General features: G+C 42.9%; 1 protein-coding gene across 2 annotated transcripts in view; it reads right to left on the bottom strand.

The window, feature by feature from the left end:
* Positions 1-668: 668 nt before the first annotated feature.
* Slc25a16 (solute carrier family 25 member 16) overlaps positions 669-11,462 on the bottom strand; it is a 24,690-nt gene continuing 13,896 nt past the window's right edge. The window contains exons 5-10 of one of the 2 annotated variants that reach the window (XM_021173971.2): positions 9,687-9,808; positions 9,267-9,333; positions 6,451-6,613; positions 4,516-4,584; positions 4,377-4,391; positions 2,619-2,799 (exon numbers count right to left, since the gene is read on the bottom strand). In XM_021173971.2, coding sequence (XP_021029630.1) covers positions 2,664-2,799; positions 4,377-4,391; positions 4,516-4,584; positions 6,451-6,613; positions 9,267-9,333; positions 9,687-9,808 — 572 coding nt within the window. In that variant the 3' untranslated portion in view covers positions 2,619-2,663. Of the gene's footprint in view, positions 2,800-4,376; positions 4,392-4,515; positions 4,585-6,450; positions 6,614-9,266; positions 9,334-9,686; positions 9,809-11,462 lie in introns of both variants that reach the window. The other variant, XM_021173970.1, reaches the window with a different exon arrangement.

The raw sequence follows: 11,462 nt of genomic DNA, 5'->3' as shown, positions 1-11,462 counted from the left end.
TGTAGACCAGGCTGACCTCGAATTCAGAAATCCACCTGCCTCTGCCTCCCGACCGAGTGCTGGGATTAAAGGCGTGCGCCACCACACCGGACCCATTCTTTTATTTTGTATTTAACATTTTTCCTTATCAATAATGCAAACATTTAAAAGAAAGGTATTGGCTTGATACAGTGGCACATATCTATAATCCCAGCACGGGAAAGGCTGAGACAGAAAGATTTTGAGTTTCAGGCCAGCTTGGGTTATATAAAGAGACTATTTCAGAAAACAAAGGGCTGGAGAGATGGCTCAATAGTTAAGAACTCTGGTTGCTCCTCCAGAGGGCTCCAGTTGGGACTCCAAGCCCCTCCAGGGCAGCTCACAAGAATCTGTGCATCCAGGGCAGCTGGTGTTTTACTTCTGACCTCCTTGGGTAGGAGGCATATCTGTGAAGCACAGACATACATGCTGGCAAAACTCATTCATATAAAGTAACATTAAATAAATAAGGAAAAATAAAACGAATTAAATAGCCTGGCTGGAATCCAGCTCAGTGGTAAAGTGTTTACCTAGCATGTGCAGAGCCCTCAGGTTCCAAAGATGATAAATAAAACAAGCCATCAAAACAAGGATAAAAAAATTACTTTTAATATCTTATGGATTCTATAACAGACATAGAAGGCAATTTCTTATTTTAGAAAATATCTTCAGTTCTCTTTATTGATAATATAATTGCGACATTTATTTTATAGATTTAAATTACCTTAAGATTGAATGGAATAATTAGCTACAATGTGGTCCAGAAATTAAAATATACAAAAGAGCTTTATAAACAGACTTTTCCCCACTCCTGGTACATTTACAAATCACAAGATACATTTTTATTTTTAAAGTAAAGATTATAAAAATGAAACTAATTCATCCAATTTTTTCCAAGATATGACAAGAAATATTTATATACATGAAAAAATGCAGAAATAACATTTGCAGCTTAATTTTAATGTTTTAAAAATCACATCAGTTCTACAAATAACTACCTCTAGAGACAGCTTGATGCTTCTACTCCATGGATCATGCTTACAACAAAAAGTGTTCTAAACACAATGATCAGAATTCCTATATTCTAAACAACCTCTTTAAAATGTAACAATCAAAATGTGCTTTATATTTTCGCTTAGGACTATGACACAGTAAAATTACATTACATGGAAGAACTTATATCTTGACGTAATACCTCGGAAACATTGCTTCATCTAAATTGACGGTCCATTTACATTTCCTAGTACATACCAAGTTATTTTAGACAAGCATCTACAATGCTACTCTCCTTTTAAGGGCAAAGATATTTAATCTTTATCATAACTGCCTCTGGGAAACGCAGTGGCTTTTTAAACTCATGATAATCAAAGAACATGGTAATAGCATTTGAACAAGACCTGGGACTTTCTTCATTTGTTGACAATCTCCTTTCAAATACAACAGTAATTTTATTGAGAAGGAAGGACAGCTGGGGATATACCTCAGTGTGCAGCTGACTTTCTGATGGGATCTCATCATGCCTGCCATGTACAATGTCCTGGACTCAATCCCCAAAGAGAGTTAGAAAGAAAGAACGAAAGGAAGGAAGTGCTTTTCAAACCAAGAGATGGAAAGGTGTCTTTACCCACGGGAGATAATTCTGAGAAGAAACACAATAAGAACACTACTTTGTTGCTGGCTCTGTTTCACAGACCTTACATATTCAGTTCTCATTCTGCTACAATAAAAGGAAGTCAGCTGATTTTAATAACATTACACAATGTTAGAAGGCTGGAGATGTAGTTCAGAGGTAGAGCACTTATCTAGCAAGATAGGCAGAGAGACCCTGAGTTTACTCCCCAGAACAAGTAGAGAAGGGACAGAGTAGGAGGGGAAATAACGAGCGGGGTTAGCGGGCTGGGGTGTGGGCCATTGGCAGTGTGCGATTACACAATCAGAATGCATGAGTGTGATCCCCAGCACCATCCTAAGAAAGGAAGAGGCCAGTGACATAGCTCAGTGGCATGGCGCTGGCAGGCTGGGGATGTGGCCTAGTGGGTACATGTGCTTGGCATGCAAAGGCCCTGGGTTTGATTCCAGCCCTTCCCCCTCAGTAACCACAATTACAACGCAAAGTTTGGAATGGTATGGTAGGACTAACGGCAACCTCTTGAACTCACATGTGAACCTTCTTTTCCTTCCAAATAACACTTTACCCAAGATGGCTTTTCAAGGTGCTAAGGTATAACGTTTGCCATTAATAAATATGTTGGAGCAGGCATGGTGACCCACGCCTGGAATTTCAGTATGTGGGAGGCAGAGGCAAGAGGATTGCCTCTCTACAAAGAGGAGGTCTCTCCACAGTGAGGTCCAAGCCAGCCAGGGCAACATATGGAGATCCCATCAAAAAGAAAAAAACAAATTATGCTAAGAATTTTTGATCTGTGATTTTAAAACTCAAAGAAATCAAGTATTAAAATACCAGTGGTTCCTGTATCAAGGCGAACATCCCCTTCAAGTAATGTTTCCTTCACAATTACGGTATCATATATATATGCACACACACACACACACACACATCCTTCTGAGAATTTACTGAGGAAAATAACTACAAATCATGATTTTTTTTTTTCTTTCAGTTAAGGTGAAAGAATTGCTTCATCAGCTCATAGGTTGTGAAAGCCACAGCTTGAGAGGGAATACAGCGGATGTAGTTCAGAGATAAGCCACGGTACAATCCTCTCCGAATCCCATGGTGGCCATAGACGTACTTCATGGTCTCCCGCATGGTACTGAAAGGCAGTGGAAAATGATGTAGCAACCATCCAAAGGGGACAAGCCATCCACAAGGTGACAAGACAACTCAAGATCCCAGAACAGCTTTGTTTGTTGGATGGTTTCTTCAGACAGAATGGTGCTCTGTAGCCTGGGCTAGCTTTGAACTATAATCTTCTGCCTCCCAAATGCTGGGCAAAGAGGGCTCTGCCACCAGAACCAACCTATAGTAGCATTTTTAAAGGAGGCTTAACTGGTTATGGTTGCTCAAGCTTATAATCTTAGCACTTCAGAAGCTAAAACAGGAGTTTTACAGGGAGAGACTTTGTATCAAATAAAACAATAAATATTTGCATATGTAAAAACACACATACAAATGAGTCCCGCGCCTGTAGGTTTAGCATTTGGGAGTCAGGAAAACCAGGCATTCAAGGCTAGCCTTTGCTAAAGTAAGTCAAATGTTTGAAAACTGGCCTGGAGAGTTGGCTCAAAAGTTAAGAGAACTTCTGAACTCAGGTTCCATTCCCAACACCCATATGGTGCTCTACAACCATCTATAACTCCAGTCTCAAGGGACCCAATACCCTCTTCTGGCTTCAGCAGGCACCAGGAATGGACGTGGTGAAGACACACATGCAAACAAAAGCAAAGTGGCCTGAATGCAGTACATGAGACTTTGTATAAACTTCCATCTGGAATAGCTTTAGGAAGACAAAGGTGACACATAGCTAACATATCACAATGACCAAAAAAAGTCACTCCAAAAGGCAAACATTCCACAGGCTCCTCAGGACCATGTGCTGAGTCTGTACCACATCTAGGCTGTTAACTGACAGCACTAGCCCACAGTCACACTGATGGAAGCACTGGCTGTATGAACAGCCACTCTTTAAGCTTCCTTTACAGTGCAACTTTTCTGCAGCTGCTTGATGCTGCAGGCCTCAAGCCTGGGGTTACCCAAGTTCTAAGGGGCACTGCTGGGAATGAGGAGAGTGCTCCCAGGTGGGGCCTGGCTGGGGGCAGCTGGGGAAGACTGTAGGACCCTACCCTCTTCTTTGCTTTCTCTTTCATTCCCTGCCCATGGATTGGGTCAGGTTGAGTTTCTCTGAGACAAGGTCTTGTGTAGCCCTGAAGGATGGTGCATGTTCAAGGCCAGATGTGTACTACATAGTGAGATCCTGTCTCAAATACCAACCAACCAAGAGGCTGGGTAAGAGGGCCACACCTTATCCCTGGCACTTAGAATTTGAGAAAGAAAGCTCACAACTTCAAGGTCATCCATATTGCATACAGAATTGGAAGCCAACCAGGGCTACATGAGATTCTGTCTTAAAAATAGACATTTAAGCCGGGCGTGGTGGCGCACGCCTTTAATCCCAGCACTCGGGAGGCAGAGGCAGGCGGATTTCTGAGTTCGAGGCCAGCCTGGTCTACAAAGTGAATTCCAGGACAGCCAGGGCTACACAGTGAAACCCTGTCTTGGAAAAAAAAAAAAAATAGACATTTAAGGCTGGAGAGATGGCTCAGTGGTTAAGAGCATTAAAGAAGGACCTGAGTTCAAATCCCAGCAACCACATGATGGGTCACAACCATCTCATCTACATGAGATCTGATGCCCTCTTCTGGAATGTCTGAAGACAGCTACAGTGTACTTACCTATAATAAATAAATAAATCTTTAAAAAAAATTTAAAGACCACTAGTTTTCTAAAAATTATGAACAGTTAGACTTTAGAACACTTACAGGCACTTCTCAAACTCTGGCAGGACTGCCCCTAACTGCATTCTCCGTCGGGTCACATCAAATGGGTAGCTGAAGAAACATAAGAATTAAAGACTTAAAAACAATCTCTCATTTTCTATCTGACAACCACTGAAACCAACATCTACTGAGCAGTCTGGGACTGGGCAGGTGGAGGCAGGAGGATCTTAAGTTCAAAGCCATCCTCACCTACATAACAAGTTAGAGACTGGTTTTGACCAGGAGAACCTGGGTTTTTTGGGGCAGGCAGAGATGAGAGAAAGAAAACAGCTGTGAGAAAAGTCAGCTTTGAGGAAAGGGAGGTGACAGGGAGGCACTCCTGGTGCCTTCCTGGTGCTAGGGACATGTCCTTGGCTACCTCGGAGGCTTTCTCTGAAAGGTCCTGCTGCTTAGCTTCCAGTCCTTTTGCCTCCTTCTACGTGCTGAGTCTGTACCAGTTTCTTATGGTCTAGATAAATGGTTTGAAACCACCTTCCCAGTTGTTGTGACAAAACACCATGACCAAAGAGCAAGTTGGAGAGAAAGGCTAGATCTGGCTTATACTTCCATATTATTGCTCATCACCACAAGAAGTCAGGACAGAAACTCACACAGGACAGGAACCTGGAGGCAGAGCTGATGCAGAGGCCGTAGAGGGTGCTGCTTACTGGCTTGCTTCCCCTGGCTTGCTCAGCCTGCTTTCTTTTTTTTTTTTTTTTTTTTTTCTTTTGGTTTTTCGAGACATGGTTTCTCTGTGTAGCCCTGCTGTCCTGGCACTCACTTTGTAGACCAGGCCAGCCTCGAACTCAGAAATCCGAGTGCCTCGGCCTCCCAAGTGCTGGGATTAAAGGTGTGCGCCACCACACCCGGCTCTCAGCCTGCTTTCTTATAGAACCCAGGACCACCAGCCCAGGAATGGCACCACCCACAATGGGCTGGGTCCTCGCCATTGATCACTAATCGAGAAAATGTCCTACAGCTGGATCTCACAGAGGCATTTTCCCAACTGAGGCTTCTTCCTCTAATGACTCTAACTTGTATCAAGTTGACACACAAAACCGGTCAGTATACATCTGTAATGCAGGGGATCTGATACCCTCTTCTGGCCTCTGAGAGAACTGTATTCCTATATACAAATACATATACATACATACATACATACATACATACATACATACATACATACAAAATCTATACAAAGGGAGAGTTTCTGAGTCAGCTATTATATTTTTCCTTTAATGAACCTAACCTTACAATCCTTCCTATACTATCTGGAACACACACACACACTCACACACCACAATCCAAAAACACATATACACACACACATAACACACCACATATTACACACTCTCAAACCACAATCCACATACACATACAACACATATCACATATTCACCCCACAGACCATACTCACACAACACATTAAATGTCTCAAATGTCAGAAACTTCTTGTGGGCAAATTGACCAGAACAAATGAATGGAGCCCAGAAGTGATAGCTCACATTTTAATCCCAGCACATGGGAGACAATGGGAGGCAGATTTTTTTAAGTTTGAGGCCAGCCTGGTCCACAAATTGAGTTCCAAGATAGCCAGGTCTATACAGAGAAACCCTGTCTCAAAAAACAATACAAACAAATAAAACAAAACAAAACAAAACCCAAAAAACAACGAAGAAATGAATGCTTATATTTACGTGATTGTTTTTTCAAATGAATCCCCAAGAAAGTGGGAGGATCTGGACTAATGCAATAGACTATTGGCATGTCATTACCTATAATATGCTTATGATGAAGGTATGTCTGAAAAAAGGATTGAATTAATATTTATCAAAATGAGGTGATATTTTATAAGGGAGTGTGCTCTTGATGGATTAGAAGAGAATAGCGTGATCACAACGTCAGCCAGAGACTTAGGAACTGAGTGGAGGCACTTACGAGATCGTCTGTGCTATTGCTCCGGCAACACCACCACAGAGGAGGTTTATGTGAGTTTTCAAAACTAAGACATTGGGGTTGTCGGACGAAGGTCGGCCAAGCAGGGCAGGAGCATAGGAAAGCCCAACACTCTTCAAGGTACCAAAGGTAAAAAAGGAGACACCTGAAAAGCAGAATACGACTCAGCATGACATGAACTGAGAAAGAGATCTTCATTGCATGGTAACAAAATAATTAAGGGAAACAATTAAGCATTTCCTAGTCTAAGACAATTGTTTTAACATGTTTAATTAATATTATAAATACTAATTCAAAGACATTACCAGTTATCAAAAAACACTAGCAATAGTTTCATATATTAATATATACTATGCACTGAAGGAGCAGAAGTGAAAACTATTTCAAATCATATAAGAGTAGAATTAAACAGTCTTCCAAGGTTTAAAATGAGTAAAATTTAAATTCGGGAGGGGGAGGGGGTCTGAGACAGTCTCACCACTGAGACAATCTCACCACGTAACTCCAGCTGGTAACTTGGAATCACTGTAGCCCTAGGAGCCCAAGCCTCTCAAGTGCTGAGATTAAAGAAGGCCTGTACCACCCAGCCCATACGTTCTATTCACACGCACATTAGACAATAGACTGTAGTGGTTTGAATATGCTTGGCCCAGGAAAGTGACACCATTGGGAGGTGTGGCCTTGTTGGAGGAAGTGTGTAACCTTGTAGGTGGGTTTGAGAGTTTCAGGACTTAAGATCCCCACCCCTGGCTACCTACAGAAAATGGTCTCCTGGCTGCCTTCGAATCAAGGTGCAGAACTCTCATCTTCTTCTGAGAACCTGATCTACCTCCATACTACCATGATGATAATGGGCTACACCTCTGAAACAGTAAGCCAGCCCCAATTAAATGTTGTCCTTATGGGGTTGGGGATTTAGCTCAGTGGTAGAGCACTTGCCTAGCAAGCACAAGGCCCTGGGTTCGGTCCTCAGCTCTGGGGGAAAAAAAATGTTGTCCTCATTAGAGTTTCCTTGGTCATGGTGTCTCTACACAGCAATAGAAACCCTAACTAAGATATAAATGTAATCAAAATATTTTTTAACTATAAAGTCATAAAGGCCAGGCTCACTGGAACACAGTTGCCAGCCCAGAACTTGAGAGTCCCAAGCAAGATCAGAATTTCACGGTCATTCTCAGCAATACAGCAAGTTCAAGGCTAGACTAAGGCACATTAAACCTTAGTCTCAAAAATAAACTAAACTAGAGAACAGCTCCACAGCAAAACCAAGAAATTACAGTTTATGTCTCCAACATAAGGAACCTCAAAGCCACACAATCGAATCAGCCACAGCATGATTTCCTTTATGTGAAATGCAGACCTACAGAGATATAAAGATTAATAGCTGTTTAGACTTGGGAGTCCTAACTACAGATGCAAGATGATGTCGAGTTCATTATGATGATGGCTGTGTATCTAAAATCAAGTAAAAACTGATGACTTGGACACTTACAGGGACAAATTGTACAATGTTCTAGTCATAACTCAATGAAGCTGTTATTGAATAACAAGAGAAGGGCTATTCCTGAAAGACACTTAGGGGCTAGAGAAACAGCTCAGCCTTAAGAGCTCTTGCAAAGGACATAGCACACACTCGATGCCTTACAGCAGTCTCTAAGCCCCATCTGGCCTCCAAGGGCAACGAACACATGCAGTGAACATACACATATATAGGCAAATCACTCACACTCGTATAATAAAAATAAATGTTAAAGGCAACAGTGTTCTAGCCAGCACAGCAGCCACAATTATAACCCTAGCACTGGGATTCAAGGTTCTCAGCTACGGAATGAGGCCAGCTTGGGCTACAAGACTTATCTAAAAACAAAGAATAATGAGAGCACTTCCTGCATATTACCAAGGCTGGCCCAAAACTCCCAGGTTCAGTCTCCTGCCTCAACTTCTCAAGCAGCTGGGAGTATGAGTGTTTACCACTCTGCCCAAATGTCAAATGTAGATGAGGTGATCTTGAAATTCTGACCCTCTCACCTTGACCTCTCCAGTGCTAGGATTAAAGAAATGTACAAACATATATTTCTTCCTTTGTTTTAGAATATGAGTGGCGCATGGATGCCTGGTGCTGCAGAAGCACTAAGAGGCTGTCAGCATCTGACCCAGAGTAACAGATGGCTGTGAGCCACCAAGCAGGTGCTGGGAACCAAACCCTGGTCCTCTGTAAGTGCTCTTAACTACTGAGCCATCTCTCCAGCCCCAAACCTGAATTCTTTTTTGTTTTTTTCCAAGACAGGGTTTCTCTGTGTAGTCCTGGCTGTTCTGGAACTCACTGTGTAGACCAGGCTGGCCTCAAACTCAGAAAGCTCCACCTGCCTCTGCCTCCTGAGTACGGGGATTAAGGCATGTGCCACCATGCCTGGCTCAAAACTGGGTCCTTAACAACATATGTGTTCATTAACAAGACGTTAACTGAATCACATATTAATATAAACACATAAATTTACATTTTTACTCAGTGTACATAAACAGCAAACTTTATATATAATGGGCTGAGTGACCATATTTGAGTTATAATGATTTCATTTCAGTCAGAGAGCAGCTTTTCATGTTGTCACTTTAAAAACACTGGTGGCATAAACACAAAGTAGGATGCTGACAAACTTCATTTTGATTTGCCTTCATGTCTGAGATGGGAGCTCGCTGTGTAGACCATGCTGGCTCCCAACTCAGAGCCCTCCCTGCCTCTGCCTCCAAGTGCTGGATGAAGGATATGTAGCATCTGCCTGGCCCAGTTTGAATCATACCTGCATATGGAGCCATTCCTAATATAGTAGGCATCAGACCTCGGTAGAATCCAAGGAAACCACCTTCCTTTGAATGAAGGAAATAGAGGATTATAACATACTCATTATGATAAACATCATCCAATAAAGGCACAGTGCAATGGAAGCGACCCTAGGACTCATGTGCGGTACAAACACCGGCTTCTCGGGGCTATTGCTGCGGTACCATTAATTAGTAACTCCCCTCCTCCCTCCTCCCTCTCTCCTTTGCTGTGGTACTGGGAATCAATCCAGATATTTTGCAGGGTAGGCAAGTGTTCTACCACTGATCTACACCCTAACCTAGTATCATTAATTCAGATGGAGGAAAAGGTAGCTATCCTTCCACAGTTCCCTAGAACAGAGAGGCAGTCTGTATGTTTGGAAAGTGGGATGGAGTACCTTGGCATAGATTGTCTTGAAGGCATGGATGATCCCTGAATAGGTGTGCTCTCCTTTCACCTGGAAGGCCAGGCGCACCCTGACCACATCGAGAGGGTAAGTGCAGATAACCGCTGTCATGCCTGGAAAGAAGGAAACTGCAAACGTAAAAACTGTGACATGCACATGTGTACACATACACTCCATAGAGCAACATTCTTAGTATTATAAAAATGGCGAAACTTACTAAGAACAAAGGTGAAATTAAGGACTAAAGACTCAAACCATCCAATAGCAGTACCTAAGGAGGGTTAGGGGGTTTTTGTTTGGTTGTTGTTTGAGACAGGATCTCACTATGCAGCCTTGGCTTACCTAGAGCTCAGATATCCTATCCACCCATGAGTGTCTACCCATAAGTGCTAGGTTTGAAGGTACCACTCCTGGAAAGGGTCAGTTCCTCTCAGTGTGAAATCCTGCTGTTCGCACCAAATGATGGAGCTCAAACACATCATGGTTTGGTCTCATTGGATATGATATTAGAAGTAAAAATGATTGTAGGCCAGGTGGCGGTGATGGCGCACACCTTTAATCCCAGCACGGAGGCAGAGGCAGGCAGATTTCTAAGTTAGAGGCCAGCCTGGTCTACAGAAAGAGTTCCAGGACAGCCAGGGCTACACAGAGAAGCCCTGTCTTGAAAAACAAAAACAAAAAACAAAACCAGTTGGTGGTGTGGGAGGCCACGCAGTAAGAAGCCCTCCCCAGTACAGGGCTTGCTACTTGTCAAGCAGCCTGAGGTTGAGATTTATTTGACCCCACAGCCATCAGGGATGAGCTGATTCTCAGGTACTATGTCCTTAAATTCATCACCATGAAATTTGGTGAAGTCCAACTTCTTGGACATGTGGATCTTCTGGTGGCCAGGGAACTTGAACTTGGCTCTATGAAGAGCCCCAATCACATGTTCCTTATTCTGCAGCTTGGCGCAAACGAACGTGATGACCTGCCCAAAGAGAACCTGACTACTGTGTCCTGGGGCTTCCCAAAGAGACCGTGACTAGCTGTTGGGATCCTGCTGGCCCAGCACAGGACAGCAGCATGTGGAAGCAGATGATACAGGAAGGGTAGAACTGCACTTGAACCTGTGGGATAGAGTCCCACACTGAAGTAAGGATCTTACGGTGTTTCAGAGATTCCTGAGGTTTCACAGTGAGGAATGTATTCTATTTGTTTATACCCAGTTTAATAGGATAAGGTTCAAAACACACCACTACTTTCATTTTAGAATTTAGACTACTTTGTAATTAACTAAATAGAATAAAGATATAAATGGCCAGCTCTGTGTTGTGGCTTACTCATGCTACCCAGCATTTCAGAGGCTGAGACAGAAGAGTTACTACAAGTTCCAGGCCACTATGAGCTACATAGTAAGTTCTAAACAACCTGAGCTACAGAGGAAACCTGTCTCAAAAAATAAAAACAATGGTCTGGAGATGATTCCGCAGTTGAGAGTACTGGCTGCTCTACCAAAGGTCCTGAGTTCAATTCCCAGCAAACACATGGTGGCTGACAACCATCTGTAATGGGATCCGATGCCCTCTTCTGGTGTGTCTGAAGACAGCAGTGCGCGCGCGCGCACACACACACACACTAAATAAATAAATAAATAAATAAATAAATAAATAATTTTTTTGTTTTGGTTTTTCGAGACAGGGTTTCTCTGTGTAGCCCTGGCTGTTCTGGAACTCACTCTGTAGACCAGGCTGGCCTCGAACTCAGAAATCTGCCTGCCTCTGCCTC

Source organism: Mus caroli, chromosome 10, assembly GCF_900094665.2.
Source record: "Mus caroli chromosome 10, CAROLI_EIJ_v1.1, whole genome shotgun sequence".
NCBI classification, from domain to species: Eukaryota; Metazoa; Chordata; class Mammalia; order Rodentia; family Muridae; genus Mus; species Mus caroli.
This window is presented reverse-complemented; position numbering and strand designations above follow the sequence as displayed.